General features: G+C 38.8%; 1 protein-coding gene across 9 annotated transcripts in view; it reads right to left on the minus strand.

Annotated features, from left to right (window-relative positions):
- Window positions 1-24,840, minus strand: part of TUT4 (terminal uridylyl transferase 4) — a 128,719-nt gene that overhangs the window by 22,882 nt on the left and 80,997 nt on the right. For all 9 annotated transcript variants that reach the window (XM_050802587.1, XM_050802599.1, XM_050802593.1 and 6 more), the window contains 6 exons: window positions 21,448-21,534; window positions 18,345-18,448; window positions 15,304-15,361; window positions 15,107-15,210; window positions 14,722-14,811; window positions 12,155-12,268 (listed from right to left, as the gene is read on the minus strand). In XM_050802587.1, coding sequence (XP_050658544.1) covers window positions 12,155-12,268; window positions 14,722-14,811; window positions 15,107-15,210; window positions 15,304-15,361; window positions 18,345-18,448; window positions 21,448-21,534 — 557 coding nt within the window. The remainder of the gene's footprint in view (window positions 1-12,154; window positions 12,269-14,721; window positions 14,812-15,106; window positions 15,211-15,303; window positions 15,362-18,344; window positions 18,449-21,447; window positions 21,535-24,840) is intronic.

The following is a 24,840-nucleotide window of genomic DNA, read 5'->3' on the forward strand; positions in this document are numbered from 1 at the left end:
ACCCAGAAGGCAGAGGCTGCAGTGAGCTGAGATCGCACCACTGCACTCCAGCCTGGGCAACAGGGCAAGACTCTGTCTCACCAAAGAAACAAAACAAGACAAAACAAAAAAGGAAAGTTATGAAGCTTTCCCTCACATTTTGATAAAGATTATAAACTTTATTTTTATTTATTTATTTTTTTGAGACAGAGTCTCGCTCTGTCGCCCAGGCTGGAGTGCAGTGGCCGGATTTCAGCTCACTGCAAGCTCCGCCTCCCAGGTTCACGCCATTCTCCTGCCTCAGCCTCCCGAGTAGCTGGGACTACAGGTGCCCGCCACCTCGCCCGGCTAGTTTTTTTTTTTTTTTTTGTATTTTTTAGTAGAGACAGGGTTTCACCGTTTTAGCCAGGATGGTCTCAATCTCCTGACCTCGTGATCTGCCCGTCTCGGCCTCCCAAAGTGCTGGGATTACAGGCTTGAACCACCGCGCCCGGCCCTAACTTTATTAATTATGAATAATAATTTGCTGTCTTAAGGAGAAGAAAAAAGGAGAAAAAATGCTATTTTCACAAGAAGAAAAGTATCCCGTGAGATGTCTGTGTAACTGACTTCCACAAGTAATTGAGACTTTTATTCTAAAGGAGGTTTAAGAAACAGATGCAATAAAGAAGGAAGGTGCAATAGATGCAGTCAGCAGAGCCGATTTCTAGCCTCTATCCTGAGAAATAGTGATTCTGGGCAAGACAATCATCTCCCTAAGTGTCCAGTTTTTCCAGTGAAAATGAGAAAAGGCTACACAAATTAGTCAGTCAGTAGTTTATAAATGGAGAAAACATACCACATCACTTTCTCTTTACCCTCCACCCTGAGTAATGGGTCCCAGAATATAATTAAACCACAATACCACTTAAATCCACTAGTTAAGGTGGGCCTGGACCCAACGGTCATTTCCATTTTTGATGTGACAGTGATTTATAAAATTAACTACATGTCTGGCCCCTCCAATTTTATTCTCAGATTTAACTTATTTGTGGGTAATGACTATGGCTTATCTCTGAAATCCAGAACCCTACCAGACCAAAGCCACGAAGAGAACACTTAATATATGTTTGTTGAATGACTGTATTTACTACGTAAGTATGTTACACAGAAATCAAGTTTCCGGGACTAGGGCTAATAAGTTGCTTTTTTACATTTACATATTACTTAAACAGATACAGTTTACCAAAAGTCATCTAGCATATATTCTGACATTTCATAAAACGAAAAGTGAAAGACTGAGGCCGGGTGCAGTGGCTCATGCCTGTAATCCCAGCACAAAGTTTGGGAGGCTGAAGCAGGCGGATCACCTGAGGTCAGGAGTTCAAGACCAGACTGGCTAACATGGCGAACCCCATCTCTACTAAAAATACAAAAAATTGGGGGCGTGGTGGCTCATGCTTGTAGTCTCAGCTACTTGGGAGGCTGAGGCAGGACAATCTCTTGAACCCAAGAGATAGAGGTTGCAATGAGCTGAGACTGCGCCATTACACTCCGGCCTGGGTGACAGAGTAAGACTCTGCCTCAAAAAAAAAAAAAAGAGTCAATTACAGCTATTAATATCTGAAACAAAAGACATAGGATCTCTGACCTCAAGAAAGAAGTAAAGATAAAGGGGCTGACGTGTAATATTTCACCCTTAAAGATTCAGACGCTATTACAGGTATTTCATGTTTTGTAAACACAGATTTGCTAGATATTGAAATGAACAAACTACCTCTTTAGAACCCTGTTTTCAGATAATTCACACTTCTGAGCAACAACAATCCAACTCTTTAGATCTTGATTGTTTTTAAGAGATTTCATACTTTTCAGTAATATCCATGATCCAACCCAACTATGTTGGCTGATAACGCAGTGGAGTAGGTCTGTGGGCCTTGGAACATTAATCATCACTCATTTTGCCTATTTTTTTGAATTCTCATGTTTCACTTTTTTAAATTCTCCCCACTCTGTTTCAGCCCTTGGAAGCACTAATGCTATCCACTTTTATACACACACACACACACTCTCTCTCTCTCTCTTTTCCTCTTCCTATCTGTTCTCTCTCATTCAACACAAATCATCCTCCACTCAGCACTCAATCCTCCCTCTAAACAAGTAAGTCAATCATATTATAAGGATCACCAAATAAGTCAATATTTATGTAAAGAATGACCCTAAACATTTCCACATTTCTTATATTATTGTGATATTCTAATATGTACTCCTATACTCACACTGCATTTTTCCTTTTAGACAGAGTCTTGCTCTGTCGCCCAGGCTAGAGCTCAGTGGCATAATCTCAGCTCACTGCAACCTCCACCTCACCAGTTCAAGCCATTCTCGTGCCTCAGCCTCCCAAGTAGCTGGGATTATAGACATATGCCACCATGCCTGGCTAATTTTTGTATTTTTTAGTAGAGACGAGGTTTCACCATATTGGCCAGGCTGGTCTCAAACTCCTGACCTCAAGTGATCCACCCACCTCGGCCTCCCAAAGTGCTGGATTACAGGCGTGAGCCACTGCGCCCAGCCTAACTTGTAATTTTTTAGTTGTGGTAAGATAAACAAAATATAAAATTTACCATCATAAGCATACAGTTCTGCGGCATAAGTATAGTTATACTGTCACGCTACCATCACCACCATTCATTCCAGATGTGGTAAAACTAAAACTCTGTATTTATGAATCTATTATTTCCCATTTCTCCCTCCTTGATTCCCTGGCAACCACCATTCTATTTTCGGTCTCTATGAATTCAACTACTCTAGGTACTTCATATAAGTAGAATCAATTAGTATTTGTCTTTCTGTGACTGGATTATTTCATTTAGCATAATATCCTCAAGGTTCATCCATTAAGTTGCAATTTTTAAGCTGATATGGGTTAAAAACTTTTTTCATAAAATCATGGGTGAACACTCCCAAATCTCTTTTGGAATTAATTTTTATGTGAAAATTTGCATTTACTTATAAATTATGATTTGCTAGGATAGAGCAAAAATCTTCTGCCTAGGACAGCTCCTTTTGACGTAAAGAACTTCGTATTGCTGACCATCAAAAAAATGCTCTTAGCTGTGCCTCAGTAATACCCAGCCACTTAAAGCTTAATTACAGCCAGGTGCGGTGGCTCACGCCTGTAATCCCAGCACTTTGGGAGGCCAAGACGGGCAGATCATGAGGTCAGGAGATCAAGACCATCCTGGCTAACACGGTGAAACCCCGTCTCTACTAAAAATACAAAAAATTAGCCAGGCACGTTGGCGGGTGCCTGCAGTCCCAGCTACACGGGAGGCTGAGGCAGGAGAATGGCGTGAACCCAGGAGGCGGAGCTTGCACTGAGTCGAGATCACGCCACTTCACTGCAGCCTGGGCAACAGAGCAAGACTCCGTCTCAAAAAAAAAAAAAAAAGCTTAATTACAAATGGAGGCAGACATCATTAGCTTCATTAAACATATCCTTACCCTTAAAAGATAATTGATGCCAATGGCCAATACTTAAATGATACCAGAGCAATGAACAATGAGGTCCCATATGACAACCATTAAAAAAGGCCAGAAACAAAAATCCATGTATCATCAGTCTATACATATCACGAAGTCCCCTGAAATCAAACTTCATTATGATGGGAAACATTTCATGAACTATCTCTCATTTGATCAATATTAAGCAGATGTCTGTTAAACAGATAATGAAAGAGTTTTTAAAGCTGAATATGGTAGTCCTACCTACATTTTTCCAATAATAATAGTAATAATGCTAATGGTCATAAATCATAATAGTAAAAATAATAATAAAAGCAAGCACTGTTTATGAATGTCTACTTTAGCACCTACTACATTCCAAAGCACTCAATGTTTCTGTTCCTCATATCAACACTGAAATATTATCATCATTACATTTTTAATGATGATGAAACTCAGACTTATGCAGACTGTTGAAGGCCAAAATGTTAGAATTAGGATTCCGACTAGTTATCTCTAGCTCTAAATACCATGCCTTGCTATTTCTATTACTTCATGTAGTGACTCCTAATCCATGCGTAAGGAGAGAATACAGACAAACCACAAAGAAAATCAAATTTGTGGTCCATTTTTGTTAATCATAGTATTCTGGCAAAGTGGCAAATTACATTACTGGAGAATTAGTATACATATGATCCCTATTTAAAGCCTAAACAACCATCAGAATAATAGAGTAGGCCGGGCGTGGTGGCTCACGCCTGTAATCCCAGCACTCTGGGAGGCCCAGGCGGGCAGATCACGAGGTCAGGAGATAGAGACCATCCTGGCTAACACAGTGAAACCCCTTCTCTACTAAAAATACAAAAAAAGTAGCCAGACGTGGTGGCGGGCACCTGTAGTACCAGTTACTTGGGAGGTTGAGGCAGGAGAATGGCGTGAACCTGGGAGGAGGAGCTTCCAATGAGCCGAGACAGCGCCACTGCACTCCAGCCTGGGTGACAGAGCGAAGACTCTGTCTCCAAAAAAATAAATAAATAAACAAATAATAATAATAATAATAAGGGAGTAATGCTGGCCTTGGCAGGCCTAATTATGGTAAATTTTAAATATCATCCAGTGAACAAATTTGTTAAAAAACAAATCACTCCTAGTCAGGCTAATTAAGAAAAAAAGAGAAGGTATATAAATTACTAACAACAGAAATGAAAGAGGTGACATCAATACATATCTCATGGACATTAAAAGAATAATAAAACAATACTATGAACTACAATTTTGATAACCTAGATGAAATGAACTAATTCCTTAAAAGACACAATATGCCAGCCACGTGCGGTGGCTCACGCCTGTAACCCCAGCACTTTGGGATGCCAAGGCGGGCGGATCACCTGAGGTCAGGAGTTTGAGACCAGCCTGGCCAGCACTGGTGAAACCCTGTCTCTATTAAAAATACAAAAATGAGCCGGGCATGGTGGCAGGCACCTGTAAATCCCAGGTACTCCGGAGGCTGAGGCAGGAGAATTGCTTGAACCCAGGAGGCGGAGACTGCAGTGAGCCGAGATCACGCCACTGTACTCCAGCCTGGGTGACAGAGTGAGATTCCATCACCAAAAAAAAAAAAAAAAAAAAAAAAAACAGACACGATATGCCAAAACTCACATAAGAAGAAACAGAAAATCTGAATAGGCCTGTATCTATTAAATAAACCGAATCAATAATTAATAACCATCCAAAAGAGAAAGCACTAGGCCTAGATGGCTTCACTGATGAATTCTACCAAACACTTAAGGAAGAAATTAAACCAATTCTCAAAGAATGAGTTAGGAAGTGTTCCTTCTGCCTCATCTCTTTCAGAGGACAGAAGCAGAAGGAACACTTCCTAACTCATTCTACGAGGCCAGCATTACCCTAATACCAAAACCAGACAAGGACATTATAAGTAAAGAAAACTACAGACCAATCTCTCGTGAACAATGATGCAAAAATCCTCAACAAAATATTAGCAAATCAAATCCAATAATGTACAAAAAAGAGAGTTATACAAAGCAGGTTCAACATCTGAAAATCAACTGATGTAGCTGTGACATTATAAAACATATATTTGGCCTCCAAACCCATTTCCTGACATACAACTCGTAACATCCTTGGAATCTCTAAAAACAAGTCTTTTTGTATGTAAGCAAGTTTACTACTGGCTGACAGCCCCACAGGTATCTTTAAAATGGGGGTTGGTCACCAGAAAGACCAAGGCATGATTACAGGGTTGGAACTTTCAGCCCTATACCCCAACCTCTGGGGAGGGGAGAGGTGCTAAAGGTTAAGTTGATCACCAATGGCCAACAGCTTGGCTTAATCAATCTTGCATATGTAATGAAGCTTCCATAAAAACCCAAAGGTTTCGGTCCAAATAGCTTCTTGATAGCTGAACACATGGAGGTTCCTAGATGGTAATATGCCCTGACAGGGCATGAAAATTCCTCATCCCTTCTCCCATACCTTGCTTTATGTATTTCTTCATCTATATCCTTTCTAATATCCCTTATAATACACCAGTAAGCCTAAGTAAATGGTTGAGTTCTGTGAGCCATTCTAGCAAATTAATCAAACCCAAAGAGGTCATAGGAACCCAAACTTCAAGCCGGTCAGTCAGAAGTTCTAGAGGGCCTAGACTTGCAACTGGTGTCTAAACTGGGGATAGTCTAGTGGGACTGAGCCCTCAACCAGTGGAATCTGATGCTATAGATGGTGCCAGAATTGAACTGGAAGACACCACGGTGTTCAATGCAGAAGTAGCTGCTTGCTTGGTGTGTGGGGAAAACCCCCCAACACATGTGGTCACATAAGTCTTCTGAGATTATTGTTGTTGAGTAAGAGAATAGAAAAAACATTTTGGGGGCTGGGCGCGGTGGCTCATGCTGGCAATCCCAGAACTTTGGAAAGCCAAGGCAGGTGGATCACCTGAGGTAAGGAGTTCGAGACCAGCCTGCATGGCGAAACCCCGTCTCTACTAAAAATACAAAAAAATTAGCCAGGCATGGTGGCGAGCACCTGTAATCCCACCTACTCGGGAGGCTGAGGTAGGAGAATCACTTAAACCCAGGAGGCGGAGGCTGCAGTGAGCCGAGACTGCGTCACTGCACTCCAGCCTGGGTGACAAGAGCGAAACTCTGTCTCAAAGAAAAAGAAATAAAAAACATTTTGGGTTTGAGTGTGTGTTTTCTCCTCAGTAACCCATCACATCAACAGGCTAAAGAAAAAAAGTCACAGATCAACAGATGCAGAAAAAGCATTAGACAAAATTCAACACCCATTCATGATTTAAAACAAAACAAAACGGCCGGGCGCAGTGGCTCAAGCCTGTAATCCCAGCACTTTGGGAGGCCGAGACGGGTGGATCACGAGGTCAGGAGATCGAGACCATCCTGGCGAACACCGTGAAACCCCATCTCTACTAAAAAAATACAAAAAACTAGCCAGGCGAGGTGGCGGGCGTCTGTAGTCCCAGCTACTCGGGAGGCTGAGGCAGGAGAATGGCGTAAACCTGGGAGGCGGAGCTTGCAGTGAGCTGAGATCCGGCCACTGCACTCCAGCCTGGGCTACAGAGCAAGACTCCGTCTCAAAAAAAAAAAAAAAAAACCAAAATTCTCTGTAAACTATGAATGGAGGAAAATTTCTTCAGCTTGTTAAAGAAATCTACAAAAATCCTACAGCTAACATCATACTCAAATGGTGAAAAACTCAATCCTTTCCCTTGTAAAATCAGGAATAATACAAGGATGTTCTCTTTCACCACTCCTTTTCAACATCTGGGAAGTCTTAGGTAATGGTGATACTGGAAGTTCTAGCTAATGCAATCAAACAAGAAAAGGAAATAAAAAGTATACAAGTTGAGAAGAAATAAAACTGTTCATATATGACATGATAATCTATGCATAAAATCCAAATTGAAAAAATACTCCAAGAACTAATAAGCAATTATAGCAAGTTTACAAGATACAAGATTAATATAAAAAATTCAAACACTTTCCTAGATACATGCAATGAACAAGTGGAATTTGAAATTAGAAATACAGTATCATTTACGTCAGCACCAAAAAATGAAATACATAGGTATAAGTCTAACAAAATATGTACAAGGTCTACATGAGGAAAACTATAAAACTCTAATGAGCAAAATCAAAGAACTAAATAAATGGAGAGATATTCCATTATAATTGACAGGAAGATTCAAAATTGTCAAGACTCAAAATTGTCAAGACTCAAAATTGTCTAGACCAAGTTCTTCCCAACTTGGTCTACAGGTTCAATTCAATCCCAGTAAAAATTCCAGCAAGTCATTTTGTGGATATTGACAAACTGATTCTAAAGTTTACATAGAGAGGCAGAAGACTCAGAATAGCTAACACAATATTGAAGAAGAACAACAAAGCTGGAAGACTGACACAACCCAACCTCAAGACTTATTATAACGCTACTATAAATAAGAGACTATGGCATTGGTGAAATAATCAATGAATCAATGGAACAGTGGAGGGCCCTAAAGTATATAAATATAGTTAACTGATCCTTAACAAAGGAGCAAAGACAATACAGTGGAGAAATAATATTCTTTTCAACAAATGGTACCGAAACAAATGAACATCCACATGCAAAACAATGAATCTAGGTATAGACCTTACACCCTTCACAAAAAATTAACTCTAAATGGGTCACGGACCTAAATGTAAAATAAACAAAACTCCTGGAAGAAAACACAAGAGAAAATCTATATGACCTTGAGTATAGTGATGTCTTCTTAGACACAACACCAAAGGCAAGAGCTATGAAATAAATAATTGACAAGATGGACTGCACTAAAATTAAAATTTTCTGCTCTGCAAAAGACAATGTCAAGGGAATGAAAAAACAAGCCACAGACATGGAGAATATAGCTGCAAAACACACATCTGATAAAGGACTATTATTCAAAATACACAAAGAACTCCTTAAACTCAACAGTAAGAAAATAACCTGTTTAAAAAATGGACCAAAGAACCTCACCAAAGAAGACATATGAATGGCAAAATAAGCATATGAAAAGATTTCCGCATAATGTCATCAGGGAGATGCAAATTAAAATAACAATGGGCCAGGTGAGGTGGCTCACACTTGTAATCCCAGTACTTTGGGAGGCCAAGGCAGGCAACTTACTTGAGCCCGGAGTTCAAGACCAACCTGGGCAACATGGAAAAATCCTATCCCTATAAAACAAACAAAAATTAGTCAGGCATGGCAGCTCATGTCTGTAGTCCCACCTACTTGGGAGGCTTATGTAGGAGGATCACTTGAGCCCAGGAAGTGGAGGCTGCAGTGAGTGGAGATTGCACCACCGTAATCTAGCCTGGGCAACAGAGCAAGACTCTCTCTCAAAAATAAATAAATAGATAAATAAAACAAAATATTAGATTGATGCAAAATAAATTGTGGTTTTGACATTAAAAGTAATCTCAACACTTTGGGAGGCCGAGGTGGACTTGAGCCCAGGAGTTCGAGAACAGCCTGAGCAACATGGCAAAACCCCGTCTCTATTAAATATATAAAAAATCAGCTGGGCTTGGTGGTGTGCACCCGTAGTCCCAGCTACTCAGGAGGCTGAGGTGGGAGAATCACCTTAGCCTGGGAAGTTGAGGCTGCAGAGAGCCATGACTGCACCACTACAGTCCGGCCTGGGCAGCAAAAAGAGTGAGACACTATCTTAAAAAAAAAAAAAAAAAAAAAAAAAAGAGAGGCAGGGGAGGGAGGACGGATGGACGGATGATTATACACCTAAGAAAAGAAAGAAAGACTACTACACACCTAAGAGAATGGCCAAAATTCAGAACATGGACAAGTACTCAAACGCTGGGTGGATGTGGAGCAACAGGAACTCACACACACTGCTGGTAGAAAGCAAACTGGGTACAGTCACTTTGGAAAACAGTTGGTCATTTCTTACAAAACTAAACATACTCGTATATATGATTCAGCAATGTGACTCCTTCGTATTCACCCAAAAGACCTGAAAATTATGTCCATATAAAAACTTGCAGAGATGTTTGTAACAGCTTTATTCATAATAGCCAAAACTTGTAACACAGATGTTCTTCCATATGTGAATGAATAAACTGTAGTATATCCAAACAATGGAATATTACTGAGCACTAAAAAGAAATGACAGGCCAGGCGTGGTGGCTCATGCCTGTAATCCCAGCACTTTGGGAGGCCAAGGCAGGTGGATCACCTGAGGTCAGATGTTAGAGACCAGCCTGGCCAACATGGTGAAACCCCACTCTACTAAAAATACAAAAATCAGCAGGGTGTGGTGGTGCATGCCTGTAATCCCAGCTACTCAGGAGGCTTAGGCAAGAGAATCGCTTTAATCGTTTGAACACCGGAGGCAGAGGTTGCAGTGAGCTGAGATTGTGCCACTGCACTCCAGCCTGGGCAACAGAGCGAGACTCTGTCTCAAAAAAAAAAAAAAAAAAAGAAAAGAAAAAAAAGGAAATGATAAAATAGATTTAGAGGTTCAACAAAAAAGTCTAAGCATTTAAAAATTTTAAAAAAAGAAAGGCTGGGCATGGTGGCTCAAGCCTGTAATCCCAGCACTTTGGGAGGCCGAGACGGGTGGATCACGAGGTCAGGAGACCGAGACCATCCTGGTTAACACGGTGAAACCCTATCTCTACTAAAAAATACAAAAAAAAACTAGCCGGGCGAGGTGGTGGGCGCCTGTAGTCCCAGCTACTCGGGAGGCTGAGGCAGGAGAATGGCATAAAGCCGGGAGGCGGAGCTTGCAGTGAGCTGAGATCCGGCCACTGCACCCCAGCCTGGGCGACAGAGCAAGACTCCGTCTCAAAAAAAAAAAAAAAAAAAAAGAAAAAGAAATGAGCTATCAAGCCATGAAAAGACATGGAGGAAATTTAAATACATATCACTGAGTGATGGAAGTCAATCTGAAAAGGCTACATACTGTATGATTCCAACAATATGATATTCTGGAAAAGTCAAAACTATGAAGACAGCACAAAGATTAGTGGTTGCCAGGGGTTGAAGGGAGGATGACTAGGCAAAGTACAAAAATTTTTAAGGCATTGAAAATAGTCTGTATGACACTATAATAGCATATATTGATGTATCATTATGATAAAATGTACACATCATTATATATTGCCCAAACCCTTAGAATATACAACATTAAGAGTAAATGTTAATTGCAAACTATGGACTTGGGGTGATTATATGTCAATGTAGGTTCATCAGTTGTAAAAAATGTACCACTCTGGTGGGGTTAATAATGGGGGAGGCTATGCATGTGTGGGTACAGGAGGTATGTTGGAAACTCTTTACTGTCCTCTCAATTTTGCTGTGAACTTAAAACAGCTCTGAAAAAATACTTTAAACACACACCCAAATATACATCACCCAACACAGATTCAGCAACTTAAATCTTTGGCTAGGAAAGGATTTAAACAAAAATTTAAAATTTTTATTTCCCGTCCACTGTTTAAAAGAGGGAAGGAAATGCTGGTAAAAACATATATATTCATTAGAACTTCTTAAAACTTACTAAGGCTATCTGACACCTACTATATGGCTTATAATTTTGTGATTTTTCTTTCTTTCTTTTTTTTTTTTTTTTTTTTTGAGATGGAGTCTCCCTCTCTGTCACCAGGCTGTAGTGCAGTGGTGTGATCGATTCTCCTGCCTCAGCCTCCTGAGTAGCTGGGATTACAGGCACGCACCATCACGCCTGGCTAAATTTTATATTTTTAGTAGAGACGGGGTTTCACCATGTTGGCCAGGATGGTCTCCATCTCTTGACCTTGTGATCTGTCTGCCTCGGCCTCCCAAAGTGCTAGGATTACAGACGTGAGCCACCGCGCCCGGCCTATTTTGTAATTTTCTTCTTTGCCATAACTATCAACATTTATGTGAAACCAGAACATGTGACTCTTCCAACCAATTCTGATGCTTGTCTCCTAACTAAAAATAGTCACCATTCTAAAAAATTTGAATTGGATCCTCCCTAATGCCTACAAATCTACTTTGTGCCAAGAATCAGGAGGAAAAGATGGATGATTAATATCTCCTTTGTACCAATTGCAGAGAGTATAAATTGACTACAAAAAGGAACTTTATAAGTCACCAATTCTGAGTGAATGAGTATAATCTGTTTCTTTCAATGTACATTCTTACGTTTAATGTAACTGATATGACTTTAGAAGAGATAAGGAAGAGTTTCCCCGGGTTCATTCTAAACCAAAATTCCCAAGGTTGACCAAAGCATACATAAGAATAAATCAATCTTCACTGCCAGGCAACAGGAGGGAAAATATTCTAGAGAGAAGAAACCTGTGTACTTGCATCTTGGAGAATATAAAATATATGAGTTTATGGCTGGCTACAAGAACTTCACAATCATTCACAGCACTCTAGGACTGTAAAATTTAAAAACGTTACAAAAGATATTGAACGGTTCTGTTCATCTAATATTCTTTTGGTAGTCTATATTCTCCCATAATAAATTTTTCAAAAAGATTCATTGTTTAATTATAGCGTTAATGGAAAGAGAAAACTTAGGACATCAATGACATGAACCAAGCAAAATCTCCTGTGTTTAGATCTACTGTTTTCAAAAAAAAACTCGTTCATAGTTTTCTTAAACACCTACCTCTTGTAGAACTGGGATAACAGGTGGCTTTCTCTGCTGCAGAAAGTACAGCACCATAAGGATATATGCATATGAAGATAAACTTCCCCTGGAAGCATCCCCAATGTCACATCGCTAAAAAACAACATGATTGAAAACAAAACTTCAGAGTCTTACTCCATGCAGAATTATATTAAACATTCTGCCACATCATTTTTTTAACCCATAGAACTGGGTTAAACTGGATTAAAAATAAACTGCACCGTCTATAATCCCAATACTCTGGGAGGTTGAGGCGAAAGAAAAGCTTGAACCCAGGAGGTCAAGACCAGCCTGGGTAACGCAGTGAGACCCCATCTGTACAAACAAACAAAGAACTACTACACATGATGTGGGGAAATAGGTACTCTCACACACTGCAGGTAAGTATAAATTAATACAAACACTATCAAGAATATCTGACAATATCACAATTACAAAAGCACATTTTCTTTGAACCAGTAATCCTATTCTAAGAATGTACCATACAAATACGCCAAAAAATATGTGAAATGACTAAGAAGGTTTTTTTTAATTGCAGCACTATAATAGCAAAAATCAGAAATAATTTTAGGTTCATCAGTAAAGCACAGGTTTAAAATAACTAAGGACTATTCGCATAATGGAATGGCATGCAGCCATTAAAAAAGAACAAAGTCCCCGATGGTCTAGTGGTTAAGGAAAATATCTTTTTTAATAAATAAAAAATAAACAAAAAAGAACAAGGAAGCCAGACATGGTGGCTCATGCCTGTCATCTCAGCACTTCGAAAGGCCGAGGAGGGTGGATTGCTTGAGCCCAAGAGTTCAAGAACAGTCTGGGCAACATGGCGAAACCCCATCTCTACAAGAAATAAAAAAATAGTTGGGCGTGGTAGCATACACCTGTAGTCCCAGCTACTCAAGAGGCTAAGGTGGGAGGATCAATTGAGCCCAGGAGGTCAAGGTTGCAGTGAGCTATAATCACACCACTTTACTCCAGCCTGGGCAACAGTAGGATCCTGTCTCAAAAATAAAAATAAAGGCTGGGCACATGGCTCAAGCCTCTAATCACAGCACTTTGGGAGGCTGAGGCGGGTGGATCACCTGAGGTCAGGAGTTCAAGACCGGTCTGGCCAATATGGCAAAACTCTGATAAAAATGCAAAAATTAGCCAGGCGTGGTAGCAGGCACCTGTAATCCCAGCTACTCTGGAGGCTGAGGCAGGGAGAACTGCTTGAACCCAGGAGTGGGAGGCTGCAGTGAGCCGAGATTGTGCCACTGCACTCCAGCCTAAGCGACAGATCAAGATCCCATCTCAAAAAAAACCATAAAATTAAAATAAAAATTTTAAAAAAATAGGGGAGGGGGATGAGAGGGGGGAGAGGGGAGGAACAAAACCTGAAACAATCTTCAGACTTTTTCCCTTGAGCAAGGATTTAGCTTATATTCATATTTAAAGGGGAAAGGGGTGATTTTATTAACAGAATTCTATGTAGTTATAACAAAACTGTCATGTTAGAGTTACCTTGTTAGGCGAATCTAAAAAAGTAGGCATATCAAGTCTTGTATGTAGTATGTGCCTAAATGCTTTTCTAAGATACACTCTTGTCTAGAAAGACATGTACAGGAATATCTTTAAAAATATGCTTTACAGTCAGGCACAGTAATCCCAGCACTTTGGGAGGCCGAGGCTGGAGGATCACTTGAGGTCAGGAGTTTGAGACCAGCCTGGCCAACACGGTGAAACCCCCTCTCTACTAAAAATACAAAACTTAGCCAGACATGGTGGTGAGTGCCTGTAATCCCAGCTACTTGGGAGGCTGAGGCAGGAGAATCGCTTAAACCCAGGAGGCGGAGGTTGCAGTGAGCTGAGATCCCACCACTGCACTCCAGCCTGGGCGAAACAGCAACAATAACAACAGCAACAATAACAAGAGCCTTCCTATTAGAAAAAGGAAGCTTTATGAAATGAAAATCTGACCAAGTTTCTCCCCTACTAAAACTCTTCCACTAACACATTAATAAAATTAATCATTTTACTGAGCAGCTACCATAAAGCAGGCACTACAATGAACCAGGGAAACAGAGGTCCCTGTCCTCATCTAGTTTACACATTTAGCAGAAGAACAAGAAAACTAAATTCAATGTCGTAACAAGTGTTATAATAGGAGAAGCATAAGGTATTATTGGTACTGTTTTGTTTTCTGGGTCATAAAAATTTATCACTAAACTCAAATACAAGATTTCTTAACTCAGAAATTCTTAACTAGGATGATATGCCAACTCCTATGCCTGGGGTTGAAAATCACTGCATTGAGAAATTTTACTGCTGAGAAACTGACTAGTCAGTTGCACATGGGAATAGAGCACACAGAGGAAAAAAAGACTGAGAGCCACCCTACTCTGATAGGTATCAATTCAACCTATATAATACTGAAAGTTTCTTTTTTTAAAAGCTCAGATAAACAAAATTGAGACAATATATTTCACAAATCTGATATAAGTATGTTTCACTTTAATTATCATGAGCATTACTACAAAGCAGATCATTAATTTCTTCATAAATACCTTAGCAAACACTTTCATAGTATATCCCAAATACTGCACTCTAGGATCAATAGCTGCATAAGTAGCTAGCATTCTTGTGTTATGTTGAGCCTGAAAAATAATTACATATTTGAAAGCATTTCAAATTTCTTAAACTTAAACTACAAATCAGATTTTAGAATGTAATACACTCCAAATACAGAATATATAAATGTAAAATGTAAAATACCTATTAGTGAGTCAAACAAAAACTGACCTTCAATCTGAAGGAAGTATCAAGATAACTAGTAAAATACTTTTTCCTTATACTGTTCACATTTGAAAGTTTTAAACATAAAGGTAGAGTCAGTAATCTGTAAACTTTTAAAATGAAAAGTATATACATGGCCCATAAAGATAAACTTACCAATGTATTATATAAACTGATATCGCCTTCTAACCCACTTCGTCTGTGTTCAAATTTTACTATAGGCACTTTGGCAGTAGTTATAGGCAAAATGTTTCTTAAACCTAATTTAAAAATAAAAAAGACTTCAGTAGGTTAAATAATTTTCATATACGCTAAAAAAAAATTCTTTTGTTTTAAAGATTTAAAATTCATACCTGGATGTCTCTTAAGAATTTTTGCCAAATTTTCAATTATTTCCTTACAATTTAATTTCTAAAAAACAAACCAAATAAATAATAGTTTGACTCAATTTCACCTTGTGCAAATTCTACTTTAATCTAGGCATTTAATAGTAGCACTTAAAATTGCCAGCCATAAAGTCCTATAATAACATTGCTACTCCAAGTAAGTGATTCATAGACCTACAGTATCAGCATAATCTGGAAACTTCATAAAAATGCAGAATCTGAGGACCCGCCCCAGTCTACTAAATCATAATCTGCATTTTAACAGAATCTCAAGGTAATTCACATGCAGATTAAAGTTTGAGAAGCACAAAGACAGGAGAATAATACGGTTTTCAAAAAGTGAATAAACAACTACAGCTGAGTTTGGCGAGGGCAAAACAATATAGCGATAAAGGACATAGGCTCTGAATTGAGACAAACTTGGATTCAAATCTTAAACTAAGTATTGATTAGCTGTGTGACTGACCAAATGTTTAACCTCTCTGAGCATCACATTACTATTCTATAAAATCAAGACAATCAGAAACTCCTGTCCTGCAAAGCTGTTGGGAGGATTACATGAGATTATGTATGTAAAGCACTCAGCAGAATGCCTGGCACAAAATAAGCCTTTAAATCTGTGAGTTATTTATTATTATTATGTTGATGTGAAAAAGAAAGATACTCCTATTTCTCACCAGCACCTATTTCTCCAAGGAAATTCTTACCTCTGTAAATGTAAATGTGTTACTGTTGTAAAACCCAGAGACAGCAGATTTGGTATGGTAATGATAATCATAATACATAATGATTATGGCATTAAAAATTAACTGGAAATAGCTGAAGGGTATAAACATCAATCCCAAGAGTTATAAAGTAACTTCCATTTTTCCAACATGTTCTTTTTAGCTACATGAGAGCAGGAGCCATTGCAGCTAAACCAAAGGATTTCAAAGACACCATTAGTTACTAATTCACATATGATAAAATTAACAAAGGAGGTAATTTTTCTCTTTATTATTAAAGAATACAATTATGCTAAATCTTAAAAGTTTCAATTATGGCTCATCTGAAAGAAAATGATTTATTATTTTCATTGTTTCAACTTCCCAGTAGGAATGGCACATATTATATATAATATACAAACCCTTAGTGATTAGAAGTTTAATTAATAAGTTTTACATAGAAGATATCTAAACTCTAACCTCTTTCCTGGGTAAGAAAATCATTTCCTATTCCCTCAATTTTACTCTTCAGAATGGAGAAGGGCAGCCACTTTCCAAGTAGGTGGCTCTAAGCAGAATTTAGTAAAGGAGAACAAATAAAATACTTGCAACTTTTCAGTTTCTTTATAAAACAAGATGTTAAGACACCAGAAGCAACCTCTTATGGCCAGAAATAAGTCATCACTGCCATCTTTACTCCGGGTCTAACAATTTCAAAACCACCTTTCGAAAGAATGATTTTAGAAAAGCACACTATTCTGCTGAATTCTTTTATAATGTAACAGAGGCGATACTGACACCACTACAGATGCCAGAAGCTGGGCCTCACCCCAATCTCGCAAGCAGTCCCTCATTTTAAAACATAAATACCAATAGCTAGGCTGGTAAAGGACTGAACATCTGCAAGGATACCCTCCTTTGCTAGTTGCCGTTGAGAAGGCCTGGGACACTTCTTCCCTGTCCAATCAGTCCTTTTCTTCCCTGGAGCTTGGACAATCTCCTTCCCACTATTAAGGCCTGGTATACAAAAAAGGAAAGTGTAAGTACCCACTCTCACTGCTGAAATTGCACTTGGGGAAGGTCTGCTCCTGGCATCTCACGGTGGAACTCAGAAAGCTATCAGTTTCAGAAAGCAGTGGTTAGGTTCTACAGTACTATTAGTACTATATTTCAGCTACATTATGGGTTAAAAAAATTACAGAGAGGCAGTGAGATACAACGGAAAGAGCATGAACTCTGGAGTCAGACAGACCTGGGTTACGAATCCCGGCTCCAAGAATTACTAGCTGTGTGAACTTGGACAAGTCAGTTTATCTTTCAAAGCCTCAGTTTCCTCATCTGTAAAATGGGGGAAATAATACCTACCTCGAAGGTGGTTGTAAGAATGAAATGAGATAATGTATGTAAAAGTGTATACTGGGAACTCAATAAATGTTAGTTCTCCTCCCCGCCCAAAATGAGTTTCTAAAAGCTATCTTGGCATTTTATTTATTTATTTATTATTTTTTTGAGACGGAGTCTCACTCTGTCGCCAGGCTAGAGTGCAGTGGTGCGACCTCAGCTCACTGCAACCTCTGCCTCCCGGGTTCAAGCGATTCTCCTGCCTCAGCCTCTGAGTAGCTGGGACTACAGGCGTGTGCCACCATGCCCAGCTAATTTTTTTATTTTTCATAGAGACGGGGTTTCACCATGTTGGCCAAGAGTTTCTCGATCTCTTGACCTCATGACCTGCCCGCCTCGGCCTCCCAAAGTGCTGGGATTAAAGGCGTGAGCCACTGTGCCCAGCCCTTAGCATATCATTTATAACATTGCTTCTATGGAAAAAATTTTATGTGAGTGGCCAAAAATTATAACTAACTTTTAGAACAAAACCAATTATAAATTAGATGACCACCTGTATTTACTACCTGTAGTAATACAAAGACGTCATCTAATGAAAGAGATATGAGAAGACAAAGTATGAAAGATCAATGTTCACTACGAAACTGAAACATCAGCTTCTCATTGGTTCTAGTGAAAAAATTCCAACTTTGTGGTATATTAACTTTTTCCGAAAATTCATTACAAATCACTTATAACTCTCAGTCACGTGGTTTTTGTATCATAAAATTACTGAAACACTTTTAAGATTTCAATGTCTTCTAAATTGAAAATGCTATTGTTTTCATATTTCAAACATTTATTTTGCTAATATATTTATACAAAGAGTGATACCACATTTTTATCACTATCACGTACAAAAATAAAAATAGAATCGTCATTGGGAGAAAATAAACTTACATAACGCTTTCCAAACACTCTTACCTCTGCATTTTCATGGCCTTCCAGGGTCATACAAATATCCAGATCACTATCACGAAATCCAAATCCATTCTTAGAAGAGCCAAATAAGCACAATCTTGCCTTTTCTAAGCAAAGGAAAACAAAGTCCAAAGTCTTATTATTAGCAGAGAGGAGGAGTCTTCTATTATCTACTAATGACCTAATACAACATACTCTCATCGTTTTCTATGATTTAAGTTACTTATCACTGGAAGAAATACTGAGAAATTCCAAAATATCTTGAGCTCAAGCTTTTGTCCAAGTTCCCATACCCATGTACCCAACTGCTTTTTCCAATTTTCCACAGACATCATAAATTCAACATCTGAACTATCAACTTCACCCCAAATCTATTATTATTTCTATTATCACTGTTCTTAGCAAATAGTATCATCATGCACTCAGTTGCCCACATCAGAAATACAGGTGCAATACTTAGTATCTCTCTCTCAGTGTCCACGTCCAAACAATCATTGAGACTTTTAGCTTTTTCTGACTTACGTAATAAATCCATCTGCTTTTATACATTCTCAACATCACTACTAATAGTTAAGATCAATATTTGAGGACTGCCCTCTTAAAGATAAATTAGTTCTTTCAAAGCACAGTTCATGTAGGTTTACAAACATCACCTTAGTATATGATTTCTCTTCCAAAAATGAGTAATTATAGTCCACTTGATATAAATTATGATAGGGTTACCCTTCAGACTCAGTATCATCTAATAACAGCTACCATTTCAAATAAGCTATGGTTTAACAGAGTTGGATTTTTCTTCCTATTACTTTTTTTCTTTTTTAAGAGATAGGGTCTTGCTATGTTGCGCAGGCTATAGCACGCTGGCTATTCTTAACAGGCACAATCATTATACACTACAGCCTCGAACCCCTCGCCTCAAGCAATACTCCCACCTCAACCTCCCAAGTGGCTGGGATAACACGTGTGTGCCACTGGGCCTGGCTCTTCCTATTAATTCTAAAGTAGACTACACATTTAGATAGGACATTTATACTTTCAAAACTTCATACCCCCATCCAGTTCTGATGCTCTACTTGAAATTTCAATGATAGCTGAGAGGCAAAAAAGAAACTATACTCATCAACAAATAAAAATGAGCATGAGTTTTATATAATAGAGACTTAGATTTGGTCAATACTTTATATACTCCTATAATCCCAGTGTTTCAGGAAGCCAAGGTAGGAGGATCACTTGCGGTCAGGAGTTTGAGACCAGCCTGGGCAACATGGTGAGACTTTGTCTTTACAAAAAAATTTTAAAGTGAAAAAGAAGGCAGGGTGCAGTGGCTCATGCCTGTAATCCTAGAATTCTGGGAAGCTGAGGTAGGTGGATCACTTGAGTTCAGGAGTTTGAGACCTGCTTGGAAAACATGGTAAGATTCCATCTCTACAAAAAATAATCTGCTGGGTGTGGTGGCGTGTACCTGTGGTCCCAGCTACTCAGGAGACTAAGGTAGGAGGATCACTTGAACCTCAGAGGTCAAGGCTGAACCCTAATGACATGATCGCACCACTGCAGTTGAGCCCGGGTGACAGAGCAATATCCTATTTCATATATATATGTATGTATTATTTTTTTTCTTTTTGAGATGAAGTTTCGCTCTTGTTGCCCAGGCTGAAGTGCAAAGGCATGATCTTGGCTCACTGCAACCTCTGCCTCCCAGGTTCAAGTGATTCTCCTGCCTTGGCGGAGTAGCTGGGACTACAGACATGTGCCACCACACCCAGCAGATTTTTGTATTTTTAGTAGAGACAGGTTTCACCATGTTGGCCAGGCTCGTTTGAAACTCCTGACCTCAGGTGATCCACCTGCCTCAGCCTCCCAAAGTGCTGGGATTATAGGCGTAAGCCACTGCACCTGGCCAAAAAAAATTTTTTTAATAAAAAGTAAATTAGCCAAGCACGGTGGCACACACCTGTAGTCCTAACGATTTGGGAGGCTAAGGCAGGAGGATTGCTTGAGCCCGGCAGTTTGAGGCTGCAGTGAGCTATGATCATGCCACTGCACTCCAGTCTGGACAACAGAGTGAGACCCTGTCTCTAAAAAACAATAATGATAATATAATTTTTTAATTAAAAAATACTTTGTTTTCAAATACTTTTAAATGCAATATATAGCACATAACAGGTCATCTTGTAAAAGTACAAATTCATTCTGATTGTAAGTCAACTTTTATCCTTTTCTAAAATATTTAGTCACAAAAATCTTGATTCTTCATCCCCATGCCCAAAACTTACTCTTCCTGCTCTCTCTGCCTCTGTTATATAGGACCACCCACTGTTACTGTTATAGCAAAAACCTTGAAACTATCCTTGATTTCTTTCTTTCTCTCATGCCTCACATTTTCCATCAGCAAATCCTGTTGGTTCTACCATCAAAATATATCCCAAATCTGACCACTTCTCATCTACTCTGGACTCACACAGCAGCCTCCTAAATGTTCTACTTGCTTCTAGTCTTATAGCCCAGCAACCCATTCTCTCAGATCATGTCATTAATTAACTAAAAATCCTCTAAAAGATTCTCATTAGGTACTCAAAATAAAATCCAAAGTCTTTCTACCAACCTCCATAAGGCACTAATGACTTAATTCCTAGACCACCTCTCTGACCTCTTCTATACATTACAATCTACCTTTAGTACTCCACTCCAGCCACACTTACTTCCTGGCTACTCCTCAAATACGCCAGACATAATCTAGTCTTGTTCCATCAACATGTTTTCTCCTTGGATATTTATATAACTTGCTCCTTCATGTTATTCAGGATTCTGCTCAAATGCTACCTTATGAGAGAGGCCTATCATAACACCCCATCACTTCTTTTATCTCCTACACATTTAACAGCATGTATTATTTGCTGATATAATATTATATATTTATTAGTCAACTGTTTGTCTCCCCATTTGAAACATAAGCTTCATGAGGTTTCATCTCTTTTATTAGAATTGTATTCCCAGCAACTAGAATAGTACTTAACACATAACATTCAATAAACATTTTTAAATAAATGAAACTCAAGACATGACTACAGCAAAAACGCAATAAATTTTTTAACCTATGACATACCATCATATTCTTTTTGAATAAACTTTTCCAAGCCAATTAAAATTTGCTCCCTGTTGTGTTGTTCAGAACAAGGTGGTGATAACTCATCTGGGTTTACAAAAAGAAGAAAAAAGGAAAAAGAAAAGTAAGGAAAACGGAATCTGAACACATGTTCAAGTTTTTACCCTAAAAATTTTACTTACAGTTTGTTCATTATTTGTTGACTTCTCTGACTTTAAAACCAGAAATGTTACTGGGGAAGGGTCTGGGAGATAGAAGGAAAAAAACTGTTTTTCTGTTTTAGCAACCCAAGGGAAGAAATGAAACAGAAAAATAATTTTTAAGATATATATATATATGAACATTTCACATGATCATTTTCCGTATATCTACAAACCTATTTACTTCTTCACTCTCCCTCATATCCATGTTTATTTTCCCATCTGTTAAGATCTGTATTCATATTGCTACACTAGGCATCTGGCCCATTCAAATTTAACAGTTCCCTCAAATGCCTGGTCAAAATTTCTATCTTCCCTATAAACTGTTCTGCCTAACCACAGCCTTCAACGCTCTCTCCTTAGTTTCACTTCTTTAGTTCTTCAAACTGTGTGCCACAGTCTAGTACCTGATTTATTTTGTTCTTTTGGTTTTCTATTTATTTCATTTATATTCATCTTATTTTTCCAAGTAAGTCCATATATTTCTTGAGAACAAAGTCTTTTTTTCCCTATCTCATCCAGACTTATCCCCAAAAGTTAATACAGTAACAGGAACAAAGCAGTAATTTATTAAGAATTTGTTATAATGAATTAAACTAACATTCAGCTTTTTAAAAATAAATGCAGTTATCAGTGCTTACAGAAGAAGGGGAGTTAAATAGATGAAATTCATGTAATTTGTTAATTTGTTTTTAGGGCAGTGAAACTATTCTGTATGACTCTAATGGTGGATACACGACACAGTGCACTTGTCAAAACCCACAGAATTCTGCAGCACAAAGAGTCAGCCTTAATGTATGCAATTAAAAAAAAATCATCTAGGAGGTTGGGGATCTCAGGATGTAATGCAGACTGTGACAAAATAATCTAACTGTATTATAAATGTACGAAACAACTTCACATGAGGGAGTGGGGGGAAAGGTGCTGACCTAAGTAAATTTGAAAATGAGTGGAATCAGTAAGACTAAGAAACAACACATAAGCACTGTACTCTAATAAAGTTGTTTCCCACAGGGGTATTGATTAACAGTTCCGATACTGCTATATATATGTACTAAAATGGAACAACTTTAAAAATGAATAATAGATGGTAGGAAACAGGTTTCTCACTGCTGGAGTGGGAGTTTACCTATACGCGTGGCTAAAACGAGTCATGTGGTAATGGGTTAGAGATGCATATACCATTACGAAATCATGTTTGGTTTAATACAGATAAGATGGCTACATATAGGCTGTGCGTGGTGGCTCACGCCTGTAATCCCAGCACTCTGGGAAGCCGAGGAGGGTGGACCACGAGGTCAGGAGATCAAAACCATCCTGTCTAACATAGTGAAACCCCATCTCTACTAAAAATACAAAAAATTAGCCGGGTGTGGTGGCGGATGCCTGTAGTACCAGCTACTCGGGAGGCTGAGGCAGGAGAATGGTGTGAACCCGGCAGGAAGAGTTTGCAGTGAGCTGAGATCGCGCCACTGCACTCCAGCCTGGGTGACAGGGTGAGACTCTGTCTCAAAAAAAAAAGACGGCTACATACAGAAATATTTATAGTAAGTTTATACACATAGGTTAGTATACACACACACATTTTCTTGCTCTGAGATGGCCTCGAAGCAACAACAGCCCAGTAACAGCAAGCACACCTAGTGTTTAGGTCTTAGTTTCTAATATCATTCTCCAATAAAAGGAACCACTGCTCCTTGGACAAATGCCTAATTCTAGGAGTAGGGCACAAAATATACATGAAGTGCCAGGAGTATCTTATAGTGCCAGAAAATATGAAAGTGTTAAAACTCAAACAAACAAAAAAACCACACACTGATGGATATATATAAAAGGGACCAGGAAGACAAGTAAAACAGCTCCCAATGGCCAAAGCTGGAAAAATCTGAACAAAAGAAAATTATATTCCATTATAACCCAAAGTATCAAATATCTATGAGCCCACATTGAGATAACTGAGTAAATAAGTAAAAATAAATGTAAATTGTATCTTAATAAAGATGCTAAAAAAACATGTGCCATGACCCAGCCATTCTAAGTATTTAGCCAAGATAAATGAAAGCGTTATGTCCATACCCAGACCCACAGAGCCAAAATTTTGAAATGAGACAAATATTTATCAACAGGTGAATGGATAAACAAATTGTGGTATAGCCATACAATGGAACACTACTCAGATACAAGAAGAAATTAACCACTGATACACAACATAAATGAATCTCAAAGTAATTATACTGAGCAAAAAAAGCCAGACAAAAAAAGAATACATTCTGTATAATTCCACTTATACAGAACTCTAGAAAATGCAAACTATCTATAGTGACAAAAGCAGAAAAATAGTTGCCTGGTGGGAAGTGGAAATGAGGAAGAAGGGAGAGATTACAATGAAGCACTAAATGTTATAACCAGAAATTTTATCTTACCTGGACACAGGAAGTAATTCATAAATGTCTGCTGAGTAAAGGTGACTACCAGGTACTCTGTAAACGTTCGCTGAATAAAGGCATGCAAGGCTTTCCCAAAAATATCTTTATAGCCTTATCTCTCTATTGCCTTTCTTATACCCTACCAAATCAAAGGCAATTATTCCCCCAAACAAACTATGCACTTTATGCTTTTTTTTTTTTTTTTGAGACAGAGTCTCACTCTGTTGCCCAGGCTGGAGTACTGTGGCACAATCTTGGCTCACCACAACCTCTGCCTCCCAGGTTCAAGCGATTCTCCTACCTCAGATTCCCGAGTAACTGGGACTACAGGCACCCGCCACCATGCCCGGCTAATTTTTATATTTTTAGTAGAGACAGGGTTTCACCATGTTGGCCAGGCTGGTCTCGAACTCCTGATCTCATGATCCACCTGCCTCGGCCTCCCAAAGTGCTGGGATTACAGGTGTGGGCCACTGTGCCCAGTCACTCTATGCTTTTATGAATAATCTCTGATGTTTAAAAATGCAACTCAATCCATCTCAAATACCACATCATTAATCCTGATTCCTCTAATCCACCCCAGAAAAAATTGTGTTTACACGGCGTTTCGTTTACCACTACTATAGCACGTAACACATTCTATCTCCAATTATGGTAATTTACATAAATGCCATATTAATCCATCTAGAGCAGTTTTATCCAAGAATGTTGCAATGATGAAAATGTTCTCTATCAATGCTATCCAGTGCAGCAGCCACTAGCCCCAT

Source organism: Macaca thibetana, chromosome 1 (assembly GCF_024542745.1).
Source record: "Macaca thibetana thibetana isolate TM-01 chromosome 1, ASM2454274v1, whole genome shotgun sequence".
NCBI lineage: Eukaryota > Metazoa > Chordata > Mammalia > Primates > Cercopithecidae > Macaca > Macaca thibetana.